Source organism: Drosophila elegans, unplaced genomic scaffold, assembly GCF_018152505.1.
Source record: "Drosophila elegans isolate 14027-0461.03 unplaced genomic scaffold, ASM1815250v1 contig_520, whole genome shotgun sequence".
Classification (NCBI taxonomy): Eukaryota; Metazoa; Arthropoda; class Insecta; order Diptera; family Drosophilidae; genus Drosophila; species Drosophila elegans.
Window position 1 is genome coordinate 3046677 of NW_024545903.1, and position 25174 is coordinate 3071850.

Here is a 25174-nt window from a genome sequence, read left to right on the forward strand (position 1 = left end):
TTTCTTCTACTTTTACAATATATAATGAAAATAAGTAACGAAAACTTCCATAATTACTAAGTTGAATTTACTTACACTGGTTGTTTTTAAGTATACTTAAGAAGTTTTAAATGGCGGCAGGCAATTATTTTTTTGATTATTCTAATACAAAAAAAAAAAACTAAACCTTCGACCTTGACAAAAGGATTGCTAAAGCTTTGATTGTTTTGGAACATTGTAACTTGTTTTTTTTTTCACCCATTATTGGAAAACCTGTTAAAAAACTTTTTTCATTCCCTTAGAAGCTGTTGAAGTAGCCTCAAAAACATAAAACGGCTAGAAAACTGGTATAAGGAAGTAACAAGAAAGGAAGGAAACTTCGGCAGGCCTAAGATAAAATTTTTTGGAAATGTTTCAAAAATTAAATATTATTTAATACAACAATATACCGATTTTGAACAACAATTAATACAATTAATATTACGCTTTTCCTATCAGTTTTCTTTAAGTTTTTCAATTCATTTCAAACGTCACCAACAACATTTCCCGGCATAATTCATGAAGACGCGGCGCGACAACAAAAACAATACTTGGTAGATATTAAAAAGAAAGGCGAACGACGCGAAATGAAAACAATTTGGGTATTCCCCAAACGTCTGAATCTCTAAATGGCTAAAAATTCAGCAGAAATACACTGAAATTCGGCCAGCTGTTCCATTCAAATTAAACTTGCTGAAATTTTAGAAATTTAGAGATTTATACATACGTTTTGGCAATACCCAAGATAAAGTAAGTTGAGGAAAACAAAGCAAAGTGAAGCAACTGAGGAAAAGCTGAATGAAAAGCTGCGTGGCTATTCAAAATACGAATATATGTATGTATGTACATAAATGCAAAACATTTTCAACCTTCCTGAGCTTTAACATCTTTTTCGACTCGAATAAATAAAAAAAAAATGTACATTGATAAAAGCAAACACTTATTCATATGTACGTCGATACATACATACATACATATGTGTGTACAATGTACATTTGTGGCATGCCTATTTATCCTCCGCAGTTCTCGTCATTAAATGACAGCGTGCTTAACCTGCTTATGTGTTAAGATCCTGTTAGTGTTTTTTTTTAGTTATGTAGTTCTAAAACTAAAAACTTTGGTTCATGATACACGGAACTTATCTATGATTATTAATAAAGTACTCTTGTTTCCAATAAGTTGACAACGACTGTAACATAACTGTACTAATAATATGACCATTATTGTACGCTCGTTATTGTCGAGCTTTCCTAACGACTGATTTTATTACCAGTCACGTGTAAAGTCAAGCTCAGCCTTTGGATTAATTAATTACACATTTAAACAAGTCATCAATATGCTAAATGCAGTTGCACTAAACGAAAACACGAACATTTCGCAGCATAAATTGATCGGCTTAATTACGATTTAAAACATTTTGCATGGCCCAGATTTACCGCTGTTTCATTTCCTCTTCGTTTTTAGCGGGAGCTCCATTTGTCGTGTGCGAGAAGGAGAAATAAGTAGAGACAGAAAGAGTGGGGGAGTTGGAAGATGACTGTTTGTTCCATTGTTTCTGTTGTTCCTGCAACGTCGTTGCATTTGTTTTTGTTGCTGCCAGCGCAGGCAGTTTGTGTTTGAGGGCCGCAATCTTTTGTTTGCATTTTGCACATTTTTAATCCACGCTAGTGCATCTGTCACCGAGCTCGGGCAACTCTCATTAGTGAAGCTTCGTTTTGTTGCTGTTCCTTAAAACCTCACTCGCTCAAATACCCACAACACTCTGACCTTGATGGGCAGCACCGAAAGAACTGGAGTAGGCAGAGAGCCCAAATTCAATGTCCATCTGGCAACAGAAAGCACCCGCAATGCATACCAAATACAGTGAAAAGTCGTAACTCCAACTAAGCCAAGTTGAATCTTCTGTAATACCTAGCCTCTCACAATGTTGCATGCTAATGGAGAAACCCCGACTATGAGATACCCGCTTCACTATATGGTACAAATACATTATATTAGTGTTGTGAACTTTATTTTATTTTCACTAAATTATTAAACACCTCCTCATTTCTTTCATAAAGTTCAAACAAAACTACTTTTAGGTAAGCAATGTATGTAGAAAGTATCTTATAGTCGAGACGGTCGATTACATTGTTTTGCCTTCTTTTTTTCTCTCTAAACGATCAATGGCTGGTCAACGAACCTGTTGCCGTTTGCCTTTGTTAACAAATAAACACTACTTGTTAGTTTTTATTATCTTAAAAAAAATTTTTAACTACAATAACAACGATAGATGGGCAATCCACAACGCCAAAGCGGGACAGAAATACGAAGAGCATAGCAGTCATTCGGAAACCATGAGCAAAAATTATCGCAGAGAGGTCGGAGAAGAGAGCAAGACTACAGTGGGACCACATATGTATAACCATCTAAGCATTTGAACGCAGTTAATAATTTTAAATCCAAAAAATCTAAAAATGTCAGCCATAGTGCAGTTGACATAGATACCTAGATATCAGTATGTTCAATAAAGTAAAATAAAGTATGATGATAAATACGCTTCTAAATATTAGGTACGCGATTTACTTTAACATCTCAAGGGGAACCTGATCAGGCATCAAGATTTAGTTGAATTTCACAAGAGTCGCTATAATGTTGTGCTGTAATTATGGTTCAAGCTCAAATTTTAGATCAAACTGGTCCAAAAAATTGCTCAAGCTAAGATTTTTTTTTATATTTAATTTATTTTTGCCTTAATTTGCTTATATTTCAAAACTTCCAACATGGACATTTTATATGGAATTTTTATACGTGTGATTCTACTTTTAATTGCCACTGTGCCTTAGAATGTCCCCCGCTGATGACGGCAGTTCGACAGCCCCAATGTCGACGTTTCGCCGTCGTCGAGCATGTGGGGCGATAACTTTGACAACCATAAACTGTGTTACGTTCAGTCGGATAAAAGGCTGGAGCCCAGAAATGGCTTCCTTTACGCTTTGCATACCAGAATTCAAAGAGTCCTGGCACTTGTCGCTGTTTTTGTGGCCACTGCTGTTGCTGTGTAACCTTAAGCATTCTCCTCAGACCCCCCCTCTCCTTCGGTCTACGGATGGCAACGGGAGCAGACCGCTCGACATTTCCATGTGTGCGCTTATCACATTGTGGTGCTATTTATAGTTTTGCTTGCAGTTTTTTCGCTCTGGCTCCTCTTTTCACTTCGTTTGCGGTTATATTGTTGATATTGCTCTTGGTAATGTTGCTTTTATGGTTGACAAAGTTGTTGTACACTGGAAAAAGTCAAATCAGTTTTAGACTTGATATTTATTTGACCCATGGTGTTAGGAAGCAGGTAAAAATATATACATTCAACAAATAATTTTACAAAACTTAAAAAAAAAGAAGAAGGAACTGACAAGTTCGTTACATTTTTTGATTTTAATACTTTTAAGTTTACCACAAAGACGAGAAAACAGGCCAAAACTTAACAAAATAATCAGCGGTGTTGCGGTCTTCACTTTACTTTGCATTCGCTACTATTTATTTACTATTTTATTTAATGTGGGAAAAAAAACAGGTTTTTGTTGCGTTTTCTTCTGAAAATCAGACCCGCTATCTTCAATTAATTCAACATTTAAAAATTTTAATTTTGTCAATTGACTTTTTATGGCATCCGTTATGACAACTTTTGTTCATTTGTTTATATAAAAAGGGCTCCAAAACTTAATTATCTCACATGTATAATAAATAGCAAAAGAGTGCTTAAATTTAATCAAGCCTGCAGAAAACATCTTTTGGTCATCTACATTTTTACTCAAAATTTTATGGAACAATGACAATAACATTTCACAACGGTTAGACAAGTTTTGAAATTTTCGTTTCTGCATTTAAAAATTAAATCACAAATAACTTGTTAAGGGTTAAAAGTGTCCCTTTTTCTTATTCTTGTTTTAATTAGAGAAATCAATTAAAAAGAGTGATTGAAACTGTCCTTCATTGTTTATATATAAAAAAATTGAACAATGTTAATTGTATCTGCAGCGGGGCTACTAACATGGTTTAAATTTAGAGGCACTCCCACCAATACTTTTCCCCAATCGAGGGAAGGCAACTACGGAATCTAAACACTGTATCTAAAACTTCACTGTATCTAAAACTTCACGCTCTAACGTGTACGTGCTCCGTAACGAAATTAGACGATCCTTAATTGCGTTAGTAAGTGCGTTATTTGTGAGACATTGAAAAAGAAAGCTAATCAGAAAGTTTTTCGCCATCACAACCCCCAACCCCATAACTTCAGTTACCGAAATAATCCGATTACCTTTCTCACGGCGAAAAATATTTACAAAGAAATTCTGGTATCTAAAAACCGTGGAGTGCACGTAACTCCACCATCATTTTATGCTAGAAGTTCCCAGATTTACCGCGTTGGCCACAATTTATTATAAATTTTCATATGTATGTTGCACACACTACTAAGGCAACAGCAACAAAACGACAAGATGACAACCGTCACTTCAGCTGCACCGCCGCTTTTGGCACACAAATCTCAATTTAAAACAATCAAACGCAATGAAAAACATAAAACCAAAAGAAAAAAGCAAAATACCCCATCGGGCAACATAATTTCAAATTGTAGATAAGCGACTTCTGAATGCCCTGCATTTGTTCTTTGATTTAAATAAAAAATGTACTAAACTTATAATTCAGATGACTACATTAATTGCGATATATGTATTTATCAAATTGACTTAATGCTGGCATAATTACATGCCCACATACATATATATCTGCCGAATCCACAATTGTTTTTAAAAGACCAATATCTAATCGTTTTGGAAATACCCTGCGACCCTTTAGTTTTATAATATTTTTTAAAAAAGTTCTACAACAAATTTAAATTATGTGAATCCTTTCTTTTTAGATTTTAGTTCCTAGAAAGCATTGAACAAGTATCACTTACTTTAAAAATTTAAGTTGGTAATTCAAATATGGTGAGGTTTTGCGGGTAACTACGCCCCAAAATTAAGAGGTTATAAAATACGACCATATTTTTCTTAAGTCATAGTTAAAGTAGCGAATTCGAATAAACCCTATAGCTTTTTGAATACAGAGCGCAAAAACGAAAAACTGTAAACAAACGAAATGTGCTCAGAGAGGGACACACACACAGATGCACAGGTACACAGCGATGGCGCAATACACACACACACAATTCTCTCACTGTTTGCTCACTACTTTCGGCGCAGAGAGCGGGAAAGACAGTGAGTCAGTCGGTCAGTGAGAGAGTGAGTGAGACAGACGGGGGAGAGCGACGAACGTATGGCAACGAACCAAACGACCGACCCGCCGACCCGTCATTCCGTCGCACAGTGGATCTTATTTTAAACTCTTTCCTGTTATACATACAAAGATTAACATTTTATCTTCTAAAAGTATGATATGTTAGAGCACATCTATGTATTGAAATTTTACCGTGAAAGACAATTGTTAGACAATAGTTATTGCATCACAGTTTAGCCTTTCATTCTTTAATACGTGTTTGTTTTATGTTATTAGTGTTCTGACATTTTGTATTGTTACTGGTTCATTTTTATTATTTTTACAAAAACACGGCAGTTGAAAACTCTTTTTTACCGCCCTCAGTATTAGAAAAGGCCCACTGTGTCTCGTTCCGTGCTGTTCCATATCGTTCCCTGCCAACCACGGCGCAACGCCTTGGCAGTGAAACGTTTCATTTGCTGAAAAAACGCGAACGCATTCGGAACACAAGTGATCGGATGTCTCGCAGCGAGTTAGCATAACAAAAAAATAACGCGAGCAGCAGCTGCCCACAGTGGAAGTAAGAAAAGACCGACGGCAAAACAATAGAGCACGGCAGATTAGTCGTGCGTAACCAAGTGACTAAACCCGGAGGAAAGTCAGTTCAAACAAACATAAGAAATCATTGCGGCTAATTAAAAATTCGTAAGTATTGCTGGAAAAAAACGAGATAATTCTTCCCTTTTCACCCCGGTGCAAGTGTCAAAATTGCAGTGCAGTTAGTATTATTATGTGTGTATGAGTGCTTTTGTGTCTGTGCGCGAGTTTAAATAGCGCACAACAACAACAATTAAAGATATTTAGCGAGCCGCCTCTTCTTCTGATTCGCTTTTGCAACGAAAACAGCAACAACGACATCGGCGACATTTGCACGCAGAGAGCGAACAGTGTGACGAGAGTCTTAAAAAGTCTGAGAAGTGTATGTGTCTCTCTATGTTCGCGCGTTCCGTGCAATAACTAACCACTGTGCGAGAAATAAAACTAAGTGGAAATGAAACGAGCGGCGAATGAACGGGGCAAACAGGCAACAACAACAAAATCAACCAAAATAAAAGGAAATCCTATAAATAACAGCAAGAAATATTTATCAATAGCGGATAGAGGTGCGGGAAAATAATTAAAGCAGCGAAATTCAAGCGATTTAAACTGAAATTGGCTTCAGATAGCTTAAAGGGTATTTAACAAGTTGTTAACCAAAAGGTGCAAGTCATGAGGATTGGTTTAATAGCCTGAACCAGCTAATTTCACAAATTGTAGTAAAGCAATTTGTGATTTTATACATGGTTTTTAGGCCACTTACCACGATAACTGAACATTAAATGGAAAATAAACCGCAAGTTTTAGATTTCGTACTGACCTGAATAAGTAAGCAATATGCCCAGTATCTTAAGTTATACAAAATTACCCACTAACAACGCCCCCATGCCGAAAGGCCCCCCCCCAACGAACCGCTTGGCATGTTTCAATTTCATTAAAATGTCTGGCGGCAATTAAATTTGCATAAATTAGACAAGGCAAGCGCATTTGTGTGTGCAACAAATTCTGAGAAACGAATAGAGAGAAAATATAGAGAAAAAAGTGGATAAAAAAGTGAAAATCACACTGTTACTGTAATTAATCATAACAAATTGTGGGAGCAGTTCTATAGCTTTTACTTAAATCCAATTTGGCGGAATTTTTTTACTATACATTTAATTGCGTTAAATTTGTAAGTTTGTCAAATCATATCGTAATATAAAAACCGTAATTCAATTTACTGAAATCGAGGCAAATTTTGTTTTGTTCTATTAAGGTAAAGCCTAGTTATGGCATTTCGCGCGTGTAATGTTCAACTTAATAGTTATTTAGATATAATTGTATTACTCACTTAACCTATAATCAAAATTAAATAAGTTCTCTATTTGTGTTGACATTAACTGCAAATCGAACTTCGATGTCATGCAATAACATCTTTGATAACGCAGAGCTAATTTATAATTAAAAGAATTATTAAAGCAGCAAACGAAATAAGGCAAACCAAGTTAGGGCAGATCCCGAAAAATCAGACTCTCAGCATCAACTGAGCAGGACGGGGAGATGCTGGGAGAGGGCGTGAGAAAGAGAAAAACCGCCAAGCTGCTTAGCGACGGGGGCAATAACGAGTTTAAAGCTTCCTCTAGCTCTGAGCTCGCCACAGTCATATATACCCACATTGGACCGAAAATCAGACACACTCTCGCAGAGTCGGATGTTATGGCGTAAAGTTTCTATACTTCTATACTTTTATACTTTTATTTTTGTACGCGCCAGGCCGGGCAGCCCAAAAATAATCGCATTATGATAAGAAAAAAGAGCGCAAGCGTCTCTCGTTTGTGTGTTAGTTGTGTAAAAAGAGGTAACTGAAAGAACGAAAGGTAAACTTTATCGAAGCTTTTGTACCCTTGAAATCAGATATTGTTTGTGCACTGAGTGCATGTGAATGTGTTGATCGATTGGGATAAAACACACAAGAGGGCGCAGTTAGATAGTTGGGGTTGTGAGAAGCAGACAGACTTTCATGTCGAAGATCAAATCAAACTTTTCGCATAGAAATTGTAAAATCTTTTTGCGAGGGTATAAGACTGGACAAGAGAGTCAAAAACCAAAACCAAAACCAAGAACCAAGTTGGGCAGCACACAATTTATATTTGCTTTTAATGCTTGTTGCTGTTGCGCTGCCTTTTTTGCTGCCTGCAAACAAATAAAACTGGTTTTCAAGTCAATTAAAAAAAAAAAAAAAAAAAAAAAGAAAAAACGAAAAAAACAGCATCTACAAAAAGGAGCATTGAAAACAAGCACAGAAGTGTGGTTGTGAAAGAACAACTTTTCCAGCGATAGAAAAAAAGGAAATTTAGGTAAACATGAAATCCCAGCAAATAAGAAGCCGCACTTGTCATAAAATGTTTGCATAATTTCGTTAACTAGACGGTCCCTACAACATGTATAAATTCCAATTAGAGCCAAAGGAAAATAAAAGTAATTCGCTTTATATTGAGCCACATTTAATTGCATTTTATTGCATTCCTTGTTCTGTGCACTCAAGTACTTAATCATTATAACTGACTTCATGTCTTGTTAAATTATAAAGGCTTACAGAAATACGCAGAAACATAGTCTGTAAACTTACGTTTTGTAATAACTACCATTGATAAGCATACCAGACAAACCAACAAAGTTCAACGAGGCATATTCACTTTTAAAATGGAAAAAACCTTAAATTTGCTTTAATAGTACAGAATGTATGAATTAATTCTGCTCCCATAATCCCGCTTAAGGCCGAACATCCTTGACTATGAATGTTCTCAAATGGATTTAAATGAATTTGCCAAAGAATCTTAATTGTTGCCAAGGTAGTCTCTTATACGTTTTCTAAGAAATAAATAAATAAAGTAAATTGTCATGCAGAGAGCTGAAACCGAATTAAAATGACTTGTCAAAATGATTTGTTTAAGCTTCAATTCAAAATCGGTTACCTGGCTAACATATAATGGCGGCAATATCAGATTTTAAATATTTAACAGAGACTAGTGGGCGAGTGTTGTGTGTGTATGCCCCGGTGAGTGTACGTGCGGGCTCATCCGGTCTCAATGGGCTTATCATTTCGATTTTCTGTTTCACACTCTCCTCGGCATAGAAATATCGATTTTAAAAGCTCTTGTTTAAATGAAGGCCTCAGAATGTGTGATGGGTGTCGAAATATTAAAAAAAAAGCAAGCGCATATACATGCAAGAACTTTTTTGCTTAACTCTTTCAGTTGCAAAAATGAAATGGTATATCAATTCAAAAATGTGTTTGGATTTCCGAAACGAAAAGAAAATGAAAAGCATGTTAAAAGCGTTTGGTTTCCTTCAAATTGCAACAGGAAAAATATTCTAAATAGCGTTGCTATTCAGGAGAAATAACGCCGACGCATAATTTGACTAAAAGCTACTGCTGAATCGAAAGCAAAAGCAAAAAATAGCACAAAAACGGCTAATAAAAGAGCAGGCAGATTAAAAAAATTCGAATAAACAGAAAGTAACTTAATACCGACGGCATTCTGAAGCCAACTGTCCAAGATTTTTATCGTGGGCTTTGTGACGTTTTCGCTCTGCCAATTATAAAGTCTTTTTTGGTAAGACTAAGGGGATCTGGCAGAAGACAACGTTTTTTTTTTTTATTTCAGCGTTTTGGAAAGATAGTATGTAAAAGTATGTGTACCGCTTGTGGTTACTCAATATCTGTTGCTAAACAAAATTTTAATTTCGTAAGCTATACAAATTAAATAAAATGTGTTGAACTCTATAATCTCTCAAAATTGTTTTTATAGAACTAAAAAGTATGTTACAAGAATTAAAGTGTTTAATTGGCAGCTTTAATATATATATACTTGCCAACAAAAAATTCGTATTTAACTATTAACACTCTGCCAGCAAAAGACCCGAGTCTCGTTTCGTATTTCGTCAATACTTGCCCATACGGGAAGGGACCACCTCCGGTTGGTGGTGGTGTCCTTGTCATATTTCGTTCCCATCAGAGCAACCTGTGCACCAAATAAGCTTAACCAATTTATTTTCCATAACAACTGAGAGCTGGGTGTCCAAGACAACATAAAAAAGGAACGATGTTGCTGAACTGTGATACACTTTACACTACACTACTCACAACGCGCTGTTTACCAATATGTTTCATAGCTGCAAAACTGTTATTAAAAAAAAACTATAAAAGTTAATTTTTATTTAAAAAAATTTGAATTCAAAATTTTTCAAAGTTGTTCACTTATAGAGGGTCTTATTATTATTTTTTGAAAAAGCTGAAAATATGAAAGTACCGGCATATAAAAAAAGGGAAAATTGTACAAAATTTTGTTGGCCTTCAACTATCAGAAAAATAACGAACGTCCGACGCTCCGAAAATTGGCACAGTCAAAGCGCTAGACGCTCTGTCCCCGTTCGTTTGCTTGATTTTTTGGCTTGGTTTTTGCGTTTTTTCCCCTCTTATTTTCCCTTTTCTAGGCCTCAATATGCATTACATTTACGTTGGGTGGAAGGCACATTCATTGCTTACAGCAGCAGTCCTGTTCGTTATATTGTGTAACAGACACAACAACGGCAACGAAAGCAGGCAGACTCATCTCGTCTGTCCTCTAGGCAGGCCAATCTGAGCATGTCGGATCCATGAAAATTTTTAGGTCGGCTTTTTAGTATGGAAATGAAGATGAAATTTTCCTCCACTCTCTTTTCCCTTCTTCTCTGTGTGCTCAATTCAGGCCGATGGCTGGCTACCCTTGCTTTACAGGGGAAACTCGGATTTACTGCATTTAAAGGATAGAGTCGATGTAAATTATTTCGAAATACCAAGTGTAAAATCTCAGATTTGTAACACAGAAAAGGTTTAGCAGTAAGATTAGGATGCATGCAATTTTTGAGTTCTTAAACTAAATCTTCAAATTAGTCTGGATACACTGTGCATCTTTTCACACAAAGCTTCCAGTTTTGTTCAAATTTTGTATTCAAAAAACAATAACTAAATGTTTTTGATAGTCTGTGCAGCGTTGAGATTGTGTATGTCAAATGGAATGTTATGTTATGTTATACTTGTTTACAAACTTTAAAAAAGGGTATATTTTATCCGTTAGTTTGTTTATTCTTGATCAGTAACATCAGCTGAGTTTGATCTAGACATATCTTTCTGCAGGCCCTCACGCCGAGATCTGAAAAAATAATTATTTATAACGAGTTCATATATTTTATCAGCTTAAACATAAGTGTTTTTTTTTCTTCCAAATTTTGTAATAGAAAAAATTGAAAAAATTAATACCGCAAGCCACCCTCAGTTTGCAAGTGATTTACCAAATGTGACAGGGAGGGTAGACAACTCAGTCCAGAAAAGTAATTTGTAAGCTTTGTTTTTTTGTGGGGTGTATTGAAAATATTGTAAATTTTTTCAAACACTTGGCTATCTTGGGTTTCATTATCTTCGTTGGCAGGTTTTACTCTGCTGAGAGAAGAGCTTCGTGGGCGTGATAGGGTGTTATTGATTTGGTTTGCAGGCAAAGCAAGGGAGTGGGTGAAGAGTGGAAAAGCGTTGTTGTGAATTTATTTGCTAATGAAATACCATTTATGGCCTCGTCTGTCTGCCGTCTCATTTTCCCTCTCCGCTGTTGCTGTTTTCTTTGAGATTGTATTTGTATGAGCGCAGGTGAGCAGGTCTTTTACATTGCGCCAGGAAAAAGATAGCAGGGAGACAGGTCGGAAGGACAGCAGGAAAATGTATTTATTATTTTTCTTTGCAAGACGAAATGATTTTATTGCATTTTTGCACAATTTTATTAAAGAATTTAGCAGTGGAAGGAATTTGAGTACAAAAGCATTATTTCAAGCCAAGGTTGACATTTCATGCTGCTTTAAAAATATTTGTATATTCCTTGAATTAAATGGCTATGAGATTTCCAGTTTACTTGTGTCTCTAGATATTTTCACATAATATCCGATTCTGGTATTTTTCAGGATAAACCCGATTATTTTATTTATCGCTCTTGACTTACAAGCTACAAAATAATGCCAAATTAAATAAAAACATCGTAAGGACGAGTCAAAACAAGCAATATAAAGCCCACCATTCCCTTTAAACGGATGCCCTCATAAAACATGCAATTACAAAGTACATGAGGGAAAACAATGAACATTGGGTGGTATAAGTGGGGTGTGAGATACTTGTTTGAGGGGGTTGGGAAGTGGATAAAGCATGCAACAAAATCGACAGCAAACCCTACAATATTGCGGAAATTGTTGGTTTGTAATTTGAATTTGCGCCATTTGCATTCAATGTGGCGTTCGCAAATGAGACACAATGAGTGTGTGTCCTGTGACCCAGGCACACAAAAACCGTGCACTGAAAACCCAGTTTTATTCAAATTTCTATCGGGCCAACAAGTTTTTTTCCGATAGGAAACTGCTGAAATTATTTATACCTTTGTGATTTAAAAGTCTTCCTGACAATAAACAGATAAAAGACTCTTCAATAACATCATTCTATTATATTATTATTCAATAAGCATTTTGAGGCTTTAAACAGACTTGCATTAAAAATTCGTATTAAGACTTACTTAATCTTATGAGTGTGGCTGGGTTTTCTCGTAGGATTTTTAATAGTACTAAATGTGTATCATCAATGATTTCGATACATTATTTGAATTACAAATCTTTTTTAATACGCTTAAATATAATAAATAATTTTAGTTTAAATATCACGCTTATAGTTGCTAAATAAGTAGCTTCGTACACTAATTTATTTGTTTACATTTATATACAGTTTTTAATTGTTTATGTATTTTTTTTTATTTTCAGAAATCGGCGATTAAAAAAATAACGATCAGGTATGTCAAAATATTTATTAATCGATCCGGAAATCTTCTATCAACTTTCCAACCAAAGATTTTTGAAACATGCTAAATTAATTGTTTAAAATATCCTTTTGATAGTGAAGGTAAAACGTTCACTCATTGCTTTAATTTCCCATAATTTCTTTGAGTGCTCATTTGTGTGTGAGTTGGTGTGCGTTTATTAGCTTTTGTAACGGTCCCCGGACGCCTTTGGGTTCTGACACGCAACCAGCAGCGATGCGCGGCGTCTCCAAACAGAAAGCGGATGTCGTCGGCAATATTTTCTTGGCAAGTTTTCCACCCACTCCTCCTGAGCGAGCCATGCCTGCCTAGTAGTCCCCCCTTTTCAATCCTCCGCTAGTTGAAACTTGTAGCAAAGTTGTGTTGTATCTTCAAGTCAATGAGCTTTTTTTATATGCGTATGTATGGGGCTGGTGGGGGGTGCTGATGAAGTTTGTTTACCGTGTTTGTGAGAAAATAAAGTTGCTCGGCTTTTGCTTTCCCGATTCCCGGCCAAAAGTGTATTAAGTCTGTGGTATATGAGTGGGCCAGAAGGAGATGTCCTCTGCTTGATAGGCATATAGTATAGTATGTACTTGTATAGCTGCGTCCCCACTGCGCTCCGTCTTTCAGCTTTAGTCACTTTAAGAGGATTTTACTATAAGTAGCTAAAAGTTATGTTAACGTTTCTGTATGTGTGTGTGTGTGTGTGTAAGTTTTGGGTGATGATCTAAAAGTTACGGGCATTTCGGTTTGCGACTTGCACACAAAAAGTTTGTCACGCGTTAAACAAGGAGGGGCACATCAGCTTTATAATTAATAGTTGCACTTGCTCCGCGATTTTTTAAACTTGTGTTGACCCCATCACAACACAAGTCGAGTTCGCCCGATATTAATGTGTATTCTCACTGTGAGTTAAACTTTACTTGAGCAGACACTTTATGAATTATAACTATTCGGGTCTAATATTCTAGAGAAATTAAATTTTCTTAAGTAACTTTAAGAGCGAATTTATTTTTATGCGGAAGCAATACACGGTGTCCTTTGACTCTGTTGTGTAGTATTCGCTAATAATGAGGGCAAAATTTTAAATAATTCCTAGAATTGTTTAGCTTTTGAACGAAGATACGCCCTTACTTTATTAGGACCGCGATTCCCTTATAAACTTACACAATTTCATGTTTTATGGCCTATCCCAACGATGACCGCACTGTAGGGCTTCGCTTTCATATAAATTTGGAACTTTCCAAACGACAATAAATTTAAGTGAACATAAATATTGAAGATGGAAAGCTCTGTGTGGGCATAAACTTTTTTCGTTTAAGGAACTAACCTTTAAAAAGCAGGCGCAAGGAGATGAAAATTTAACCCATGCCAATGGCGTGCAGTTAATGAGCGTTGCCTTCATTGTACACCCACCACCCATCGACACTTTTCCCTTCCGCTCTGCGGTTTTTCTGAGGCGTAGAACGCGTGCATTTAATATGTTCAGTTAGTGAAATGAGCCAAATTAATAGTGCACGCGTTGTAAGGCCGAAGGAAAATAGATTGAGGGGGCAAGGATATACATATGTACTTGTGTGGTACTTAAAGTTACCAAAAACATCAAAACAGATCCCCGCTTAAAGCTGTACGAAGAAAAACTACTTACTTCAATATACCACTGTTTGTGTCCGATATATGTAGTTCAACTACGCTCTTGTGTTCCTGACAGGAATGATGATTGACTGAACATGTTCTTTGATATGTTTTTTTTTTGTTTCGTTTCAATGCTATGTTTGTATTCAGAACCACAAAATTCCATAGAGTATGGAAATGTTTGCCTAAGAGTGACGGTACGGTATACACTCAAAATTTACACATGAAAATGTAGTGTTAATTGTGCAGTGCGGTTTCAACCCCTGTGTCATAAACCTTTATACATTTAGCATTCTGTGGTTTTACTGCTTAAAACGTAGAAATTTGGGGAAACGAAAAATACCTCGCAATTTGCTTTGCTGCCGAAAATGTAGGATGTTGGAGAAACAGATAGCTTCACATAACAACCCTTTTGCTATACTAGATTATAATCGAATAAGTTCAATAAATTACATAAAAGAAAAAACAACGAAAATCCACCTAGTCACTAACCTTAAGCCTTACTTTTGGGTGGTAATCAGCTTGTGCTTTCTTTACACAGAGATGATTAACAGTCTTTGATAAGATATTTGATGACACCGCTGCCCATTAAAGGAATTGTCCACATGAGAAATGGAATTATGTTCATGATTTATGAATTACAGTGGTTTCCTTTAGTGCGGTTTCTCTTGTTCAATTCGTGTTTGTTTTTCTGTGCGTCGAATTTACCAACTGAAAGGAGTTTTAGTCAGTGACGCACTATGTCTTACTCTGTGTTTATCTGTTTGACTTCTAGAAGTTATGGTTTGCTTAGAAAAGTTTGTTAATTTAGCTTCTATGCGTTTGGTCTCTGCCAACCAAGACTGGAATAATTGGGAAACCAAGGAAAATTGTACAAATATTCTGCATTTTTCGTCTCACAAATCGATTTGCTGTAGTTAATCTGGTTTCTAACTAATTTTGTTTTATTATTGTCATATATATGTATTTACTTACAATAGTAAGTTAAATAACTATGACAAAATAAATGTTTCTCTGCATTTCCATAACATGACTTTACCACAAACTTGACCAAACTATAGACATAAGAGCTTCCGTAAAATGTTGAACTTTAAAACCCTTGAGAAACTTAACTTCATGGAAAGCTTAAACTAAAACTTTATTTTCGCAGATTGTTCGGGCTGTTCAAACTATTTTAGGCTTTAAGATCTCTTTTTCTTTTTACTAAAATTTGAAGTTTTGGTAGTTTGTGACAAAGAATGTTTAATCAAATTCAAGCTCTCTGACTTTTGACAGCAAATAATTTTAGTTTTATTGTCATTTTGATGTTTGAGCACTCGGAACACAATTGACGCCGAAACAGAAACAAATTTCGAGAAGTACAGTTTTAAAAATTGTTAATCGCATTTAAACCCACACCAATCAAGAATGGGGAACGTGATGGCGTCTACCGCAGGCGTCGACAACTCCCGCGTTTCCGCCGGAATGCGTTTGCCGGAGGTGCCCCTCGCCCCCTCGGCCCAAATGCCGGCTCAGCTGGTGGAGGCGTTAGAAGCGGAGGTTCGCAGGAAGGAGTTGAGCAATCCCGGAACGGTAGAGGAGCTGCACAGTCGGTGTCGCGACATCCAGGCCAATACCTTTGAAGGGGCTAAGATCATGTTGAGCAAGGGCTTGAGCAACAACTTTCAAGTGACACACACCATCAACATGAATTCGTCGACGCCAAGTGGCTATCGTTTCGGAGCCACATATGTGGGAACTAAGCAGTACGGTCCAAATGAGGCCTTTCCGGTTCTCCTGGCTGAGATCGATCCTAAGGGTAACCTTAATGCAAATGTGATCCATCAGTTGACATCTCGGCTGCGTTGCAAGTTCGCCTCCCAGTTCCAGGACTCGAAATTGGTGGCCACCCAGCTGACTGGAGACTATCGCGGCCGAGACTACACAGTGTCTCTGACGATGGGCAATCCGGGCATTTTGAAGGGCTCCGGAGTGATTGTATGCCAGTACTTGCAAGCAGTCACCCAGAGGTTGGCCCTCGGCTCGGAGTTGGCCTACCAGTACGGACCGAATGTTCCCGGCCGCCAAGTGGCGGTGTTGTCGGCGGTGGGACGGTATGCCGTCGGTGATTCCGTGTGGTCGTGCAACTTGGGTCCCGGTGGCTTCCACCTCAGCTACTACCAGAAGGCCAGTGATCAGCTGCAGATCGGAGTCGAGGTGGAGACAAATTTGCGCCTGCAAGAGTCCACGGCCACAGTGGGCTACCAGGTGGATATCCCGAAGGCAGATCTGGTGTTTCGCGGCAGTGTCGATTCCAATTGGCACATTGCCGGCGTCCTCGAGAAACGTCTACAGCCGATGCCGTTTTCGTTGGCCATCAGCGGTCGCATGAATCATCTGGAGAACAGCTTTCGACTGGGCTGTGGTCTAATGATCGGATGAGTTGAATTGATTCAATTAAAGACTACTTATCTAACAAGATAACGATGCTATTAAACAGTAGGATTTTTTGTTCTTCTATTGCAAAAGGGGATATACTGAAGGGCACGAAAATTACAAGAATATCAAGTCAAGAAACGAAAAGATAAAGTACCAAGACTAAGCTAGTCAAAAACTGCCGAAACCTCATATGCTTTCCACAGTGTTCGGATTCGAAATTTTAAATTGAAATATATATAATCAAGTCGTATCAAATTTACTGTTGTTTTATGATTGGCGAAATTGGCGAAAAGGTTTCCAAATGTTATATTTCGAAACAAGAATGTTAAATACTAAGACTGAAGATTAAATATTTATTTTTAGTACAAACTGGTAATAAGGACTAGGGAGAGCCATTATCTAAAAAGTATATAATACAATGAAAAACATTCCAACTATTTTCCCTAGGATATTGACTGCAAAACTATTTTGCAAATAAACATGATACATCTGAATGTGTGCATGAATAAATTCATTTCCGGTTCGACCTTGCTTCCGCTTTGGCAACAAAAAAAAAAAACAAAAACATTGAAGTCCTGCAAAATGTATTGAGAGTCGAAATCAAGAACGACCTCTCTGATACTATCGAAAGGGTCCCTACTCTTGGCACGCCATCAAGGCACCAGGGAGATGGTTTTAATGGATGAATTGTAGGTCACATTACCCAAACCGCTTTATTTTTAGTGACGCCACCCCACCATCAAGGTCAAAGCAAAATGGCGTCGCTGCCCAAATACAAAGCGCCAAATGGCGTGTGCATCGCATTAGCATTCCACCCATTCCATTACGCTATGCAAAAAGTTCGAGTTTTAAGTGCAATGCGGGATTTGCCCAGCACTTGAACAAAAGTGCACAATGCTTCAACCATTTTTGATTTTGATTGCCAAACATGCACATGGATTGGACGACTATAAATTCTGTCAATCCTAACATCCGAAAAATAAATATATTTAAATACAAAATAAATAAAAATAAATATAATATATTTTAATTTGATATGTATATATATATACAAAAATAAAAGGATCTTAATTATTTTGTATTTATATTAACCGACTCTTTAACGAAATCATTAAAGCTTAAACGGATAATCAGAACTTAAAACAAAGTGTCTAACGTAAAGTTTGTTGAATTTATTAAGTTTATTTTGAATTAAAAACTAAGTTTAATTTGTTTATATGAACAACCCAGCTGTAGAACTACTCATTTTTTATTTCATATTCATTTCATTTGAGATGAATAATCTATTAATCTATTTAAAAATACCTTTTCAAAAGTGTAAAGGTCGAAATAATTTGCCCGCTTTGTCGACAATTGCGTTTGATATTTAACTAAAAGCAAAAGGATATACAAAATTAAATGCGCAGATTTTGACACGACAGATATGCTACATGCTCTCACTTTGAGGTTAATTAAAGTTATTCGTTATGTTTCGAAATACGTCGGCGAGGCTGAAGTTCATTGGGGTGTTAAAGCTGTCTAAGATTACCTTTCAACCACAAACCATACCTTACAAAATGACAGAATGTGTGTAGTGGAATTGAATGGAAGTGAAATCGAGATGGGGAAAAGTGTCTGCGATGGGAGTTTAGCACCATGTATACTTTCCATCCCCCGATATATATTTGCTTGCCTTTTGCGTGTCCTCCATCAGCCAGCCTTGAGCTGTCTAATCTCTATTCTGTGTATCCTTGGCATCATCAATTAAGATGTGCACAGCCAGGAAAACAAATTCACCCTCATATAGGCACCTCTTTGGGGGCGTTTTGTTTCCTTAACCTATTTGAGGTCCAATTGCATAAACAGATAATAAACACTTAGTTGGAAAACATTAGCATATTAATAATAATGCAGGTATTCTCATTTATAACGTTGTCCTTGATTACAAAGAGTTCTTATGACCGATTATTGTTATACAAATAATTGTAAGAACACTTTTCATAAGAAAGACTTAAAACGAGAAAGGAAGCAAACTTAGACAAGCCGCTATTGCAAAAATTAAATATTCTTGATTTATATACGTATATGTTTGAAAATATTGAAGCTATGCGGATTTTCAGCTCAATTATTCGATCGTTTCTATGGCAAATAAAATAATCAAATTATTATCATGTCCAAAAGAATTTAAAAAAAAATTAAAAAAAGATAATATTTTGTTATTTTTTTTTAATACTCCTATTGATGCTTATCAAGAATATATATACTTAATAGGGTCTTCACTGCGTTGCAAACTTCTGCTGTATTGATTAAATTATATTAAGCTTTTCTTATTCACTTTATTCTATTGATTATTCATCGCTGCTTCAGTATTATTGATCCTATTATTTAGATAATTACAAGATTTCTGCCATTTGATTAATTGCATTCAATGATAAGTCAATAAATCGCAAAAGCAATAAGCGTAAGGTAAACAAATCCATTATAATTTATGAACATCTCATCTTGAAATTTATTTAAATGGGTAGAGTGGTGAAGGGGGTGTTTGTGATGGAAGTTCCATCGCCGCGACCTTCACACAGAAACAATCCCCAAATTGCAAATGGCAAACGAACAGCAGCATAAATAATAAAAACAAATGGCGGTAAAGTTGATGCCCAAAAACAGAAAAATGAGAGATATAAATTGAAAAGAGTCAGAACCAACTGAGCGCAGATGTGAAGACGTTGATAAGAGTCAAAAACAAACGAAAAAAGGCCAAAACAAAAAAAGAGCAAAATAAAATAAATAAATGCTGGTAGAGTTTGGTCTCTAGGTCTCTATTCCCACATCCTCTCTGCTTGCTGACTGAATTCAATAAACAATGAGTTCATAACAGATTTATGGTCACTAAGCTTAATTGTTCAAATTGATTTTGAGGTGCAAAATATCAAGAGAGCCTTGTGCTGATCTCCTGTTACGTGTGTCATGATATGACAAACGCTGTTGTAAATCATTGACCCCAATCAGGTGTTTTAGTATACCGGAGTGATGGGGTAGAAAAGGGATAGCTAGAATTACAAAGGTGGCGCACAAAGGTCAACTGGATCGGCTCTAATACACTTCAAAAAATAAGTAGTGTTTTTTATACCCTTGCAGAGGGTATTATAATTTCAGTCAGAAGTTTGCAACGCAGTGAAGGAGACGTTTCCGACCCTATAAAGTATATATATTCTTGATCAGCATCACTAGTAGAGTCGATCTAGCCATGTCCGTCTGTCCGTCCGTCTGTCCGTCTGTCCGTCCGTCTGTCCGTCCGTTTATATGCAAACTAGTCTCTCAGTTTTAAAGCTATCTGCATGAAACTTTCCCAAAAGCTGTCTTTCTATTGCAGGTAGTATATAAGTCGGAACGAGCCGGATCGGACGACTATAGCATATAGCTCCCATAGGAACAATCGGAAAAACAATTGAAAAAAATTATAACTTTGCTGTTTTTTAATTTTTTGTTTTGTCCTTCGACATAAAGCAATGGTTAAATATTTCAGAATTATGGTTAAAATTTCATCAAAATCGGACGACTATAGCATATAGCTCCCATAGGAACAATCGGAAAAATAATTGAAAAAAATTATAACTTTGCTGTTTTTTAATTTTTTGTTTAGTTCTTCGACATATAGCAATGGTTAAATATTTCAGAATTATGGTTTAAATTTCGTCAAAATCGGACGACTATATCATATAGCTCCCATACAAATAATAAAAATATATAAAAGAACAATCCAATAATTAAGCTGCAAATCGTCATAGCTTCAATGTTTTTAAACATATACGCAAGTAAATCATAATTTTAATGTTTTGCGATAGCTGCAAGGGTATATGAACTTCGGCTTGCCGAAGTTTGCTTTATTTCTTGTTTTTAAATATTATTATTTGAGAAACAACATTTTCCAAGAAAGAAAGCTATTAAATATATCGTCAAAGGATTTTAAAGGAATTTAAGCGATAATAACCACGGCAACCTCTTTTTTTTTTTTTAGATCTCAAAACTACAATATAAGATGGGATTTGTAATTGAACATGCTGTTTTTTCTTTTACATTTTTTGATTTTTAAGAAATGTTTGTGAGTTTAATATGTATTCACACAAAAGTTTAACGTTATTTTTATATGTGTATCCCCCATATGGTTGAAATGAAAAACCGTTTTAACGATTCATCCAGCCAAGTGCAAGCCACCAGAATGCTTTTAGCCAACCTAGCATTTCATGATGGAGGTGCACAAAACGCGAAAACTCTCACCTCGTGTATAGTTGGGATGGCCGTTGAATGGGGCTCTGAAAGTCTGGATCTCTGTTGTCTTCCTTTTTGCCCTGCCTTTTGTTGCCAATTTCTCCCAATTTCCACATCTCTCTTTGGAAAGAGCCCGTTTAATAGGGCGTGAACAACAGTTCACTCGCTCATGCGGTTCTGATTTTAGTGTTTTGTGCTTGCCTGTCTCCACATCCGTCCCTCGATTTGGCATTCAGGTCGTTTATCGCTAATATTAGTACCTGTATTTTCAACGATTTCAATTTGGTTTCCATTTAACCCCGAAAATTGAACCATGCCATTCGCTCGCCCTCAAACAACTTTTCGCTCCGCAATCGCTTTTCTGTGCAATTTGCATGTGCACTATAAATTTTAACGAATTCATTTGTTTGTGAAACGTGTCCAGACAGACTGCAAAAAAGGGGCGGTGGTTGGTGGGCGGCTTGGGGCAGCGCAAAATCATCAGGAGCAAAGAGGGGGAAACAAAGAGGAGGAATAGCGCATAGCATTTGCGGCCAACAATTGTTCTTGCCGTTGTTGACACAATTGAGCGTTGTATTTATTAGGTTTTTTTCTCTTCTCATTTTCCCATTTCTACACTTTGTTTTGTTTATTTGTCACATTTTATTTAGTTTCTCGAATTTATTTGCGCTAAAAACTGGCATGTTTGCCGCTAAAGCAGAGCAAAGAATATAAACATTTTTAGCATATGCTTGAACATATTCAAATTGTATTCTGTTTTTTTTTCGGTTTAATTTCATGTGTGACTGAGATTTTATTGTTGTCATGCGGCGGGGCATAAGATGTTTCATTATTGTCTTTGGGAATGTGCAATTGATTATTTTTAGTTTATGGGCACCGAATTCTTTTGGTCTCACACTCAAAACTACATATTTAAGGGTACATTCTTTTTACTAAGTAGATATATTTTTAAACTAGAAAATGTGGTATAATTGATGTGAGGGTTAATTTTCGTGTGTTCGTTATCTTTAAGAGGAAAGTAACTAAACTACTCCCAAAACATTCTTGAATTTTCATATCAAACGTTTCTTTGTAACTTAATTTTCCACTTTATTGGCGTGCCACGTCTCTCTGCAACCATTATAAGCACCTTAGAACTCAGTTAAACAGAAGAGAAGCACCAAGGGAAACAAAAAGGGTTGGAAGAACTCTTTTGTGGGGAAAACAATTTTCAATTTGACCTTCAGCCCCAAGTCAACCCAAACAAATAGAAAAGCGAATGTATGTGCAACACAAATAGGATTTGGTTCAACTGGTTTCTGCTTTTCATTTTGTGCAAAATTGACTAAGGACAAATTAAAGACAAAGTTTCGGACTGTAAAACGGATCTAAATAAGTCAGTGTTTTTTAAGAAACTATTGCATTTGAATTACAAAATAGGAAAATTAATCTGACCCCACCTAAGAAATCAGATATCAGACGTTTGCTGCCTCTTCCGAAATAAGTTCTTTCAATACGTTATCATTTTGTACAAAATAAAAGTTTGTTTATTTGAGTTATTAGCCGAACAGTTTGAAAAGTTTCCTCGTAAAATATTTTGGCTAAAAAACTTTTCATTTATTAAACCGAATTAAAAATAAACGGCTTATAAAATCACTCAAAAATAGAAAAAACTTATGACGACCGAGTTGTAGTTCAATTGTTAAGCATACTAAAATCGACGTACCGGAAATAATCAATTTAGTCTTATCGCAAATTAAATAAAGTGGATCAGCTCTCAATATTATTAAGTGCAATTTTTAATACTGGTACTGGTATACCTTAGCTAGAACTTGAAAAGAAAGTTTTTTTTTTATCTATAACAAAAGTTGCAATCCTAATGTAATATTACTATTCCAATTCAACAGATGAAAACTTCATCCGCAAGAAGGTAGAAAGTAGAAAAAAAAGTTTTTCTCTATGGAGCAGACAAAATGAAAAAAAAAATACAAAAACGCACCAGCAATAACAACCAAGAAGCCAAAAACTGTTGATAAAAGAAAAAAAATAAAAACAGGCACACACACTCGAACCAACCAGCGAGCATTGAAAAGTTTCAATGCATTGAAGAGAAGATAGTACGTGGCATGTTTGCCCGTTGTTGGCCTCGAAATGCAGCAAAAATAAATCAAACAAAAAGCTGAAAAAGAAGCAATAGCAACCACACAGCCAGTGGGGTAACAGCAAAAACAAGAAAGGAATAGGAAAAAAAAAAGAATTCTTTCCACGAGAGAACCTAAAGAGTGGTTTCCAAAATGTATTACAAAAAGGCAGAACGGAAAAAAAAAACAAACCAGAAAACTCGATATTGCGTGGGAAAATCTTAAAAACTAACGATCAAAACTATGACAATTTGTACAAGTTCAAGTAAAATAACTACAAACTGACACTCGAAGATGTTTATGCTATAGAAATCACAAAATCTTTTATACGCTGCCCATTGAACTAGTTTGCCTGATTAGTTTAATTTAATTTGCCGAACATTGTATTATATATTTATGTTAGTAAACATCTGCTTTGATGTGTGTGCAATGTTTTGATAAATGAGTAGAGCATAAAGAGAACTGAGAAATCATAACTATGTATTAAGTGTTCGTGAAAAAGTATGCAAATTAAGTGATTTTCTCTATTTATAGTTAGAAATCCCACAGATCTCAACCTTTTTTCAAATTGGTAGTTTTAATATTAATGGACGGCAAAAGAAAACTTGCCAAAAATTTCAATGAATATACAATTTGCGAGTAAAAGAAACCATTTGGAAAATATAATCCAATTTATGACTCTGCTAGCTCCATAATTTCCCTCTTTTCCTCCCGTTAGCATTCCACAGTTGCCATATATATTTATATACCATACACATTTATAACGTTTGCTTGCATTTCAGATATTTGTTTTCCTTGACTTGTTTTTCGATATCTCCATCTCGTTTCCACATCTTTTCGCCAGTTTTCCGTTGGGTGGGTGGAAGCGATTCGCTCTAGAAAACTAAGCTCATCGCGGGTGGCATTGACAGCATTTTTTGACTCAAGGAACACCAAAGCTTGGTGGGGTTTTCCATTGGAGAGAACCAAAGGAAGAGTATGGCGCAACGTTTTAATGTAAACAAGTAGTGACGACGACGGTGGCGCAACGCCTTTCGCGTGTGGAAGAGTCGGGTAACTGAACTTGCTGCAATTAATTTATCTGGGCTTTCGAACATTACAAAAACGTTTAGGTGACTTCTTTTTCTCTTCCAACTTTAATTTTATCGTTTATTATTCACTCAAAATTTTTACTGCTTAAATTTGTCCAATGATGTTCAACCACGCGCATAGAACAGTCCCATGCTATCGAAAAAGGTCGGTCTAACCCTTTTGAAAACTCAGAAATACCCACACCCACTCAATCCGTTTTACTCGACGTCGGCAATTAAATTACACAAAAGCTTGGTTGAGTTTAACGAAAGGAAAACGCTTTCAAAAGAGAGGCAAGGATAAAAAAAAAGGAATTTTCCGTATTTTCTGCAGTACAAATATACGTAACATAAGCCTAAGAAGCTCATGGCATTTTAATTTGCCTTGCCATAAGTGAAAAGACAAGAGTTTGCCGAAAATAAATTATGTACTGTAAAATGTCTCTTTGCGGGGTTTAATAGATTGTAAATAGGGTTCCAAACAATTGAAAGCAATTTCAATCCTTTAAAGAAAAACTCTTTAATAAGAATAACCTAATCAAAAGCAGTCAAGAAGATATTTCAAATTTTACGATTAAATAGAATAGGTTTATAAAAATTTTAAAACCAATTTGGTCTGCATTGTCAGCACATACATATGCTGGAAACGATTTCTAGATTTGGCATTAATATTTGTTCTGTTTATTAACATATTAAGATAAAGCTGTAATACCTTAGTTTCACTATATACACTCTTAATATGGTTAATAAACATATATTTTATTATGATGCGGTTAAAGAAGGGTATTTTCAGAGGTAACTGAGATCATTTCCCAGCAATTAATCCGCTTTTTGTGCCAACAGAAAAGACTCCGTCATCGTGTATAAGACTGCTGCCAGTTCTCCATCGAACCTAAAACGGCGTTTCATTGGGCGCGGGCTTAGTCATAAACAAATTATAAGTTGTGACACAGTGAGTTCCATCGCCGCCTCCTCTTTTTATTCT

The 25174-nt window shown here is 36.0% G+C and overlaps 2 protein-coding genes across 4 annotated transcripts in view; both read left to right on the plus strand.

Annotated features, from left to right (window-relative positions):
• Positions 1 to 25174, plus strand: part of LOC108149895 (7SK snRNA methylphosphate capping enzyme bin3) — a 48485-nt gene that overhangs the window by 11369 nt on the left and 11942 nt on the right. Inside the window, exons 1-2 of one of the 3 annotated variants that reach the window (XM_017277792.2) lie at positions 5721 to 5961; positions 12664 to 12692. The gene's annotated coding sequence lies outside the window, so the exon portion shown is untranslated. Of the gene's footprint in view, positions 1 to 5720; positions 5962 to 12397; positions 12409 to 12663; positions 12693 to 25174 lie in introns of those variants that run through there. The other 2 variants (XM_017277793.2, XM_041709904.1) reach the window with 2 other exon arrangements.
• LOC108149896 (mitochondrial import receptor subunit TOM40 homolog 2) lies at positions 15590 to 17009 on the plus strand. The gene has a single exon (XM_017277795.2). The coding sequence runs from the start codon at positions 15744 to 15746 to the stop codon at positions 16755 to 16757; it is 1014 nt and encodes a 337-aa protein (XP_017133284.1). The 5' UTR covers positions 15590 to 15743; the 3' UTR covers positions 16758 to 17009.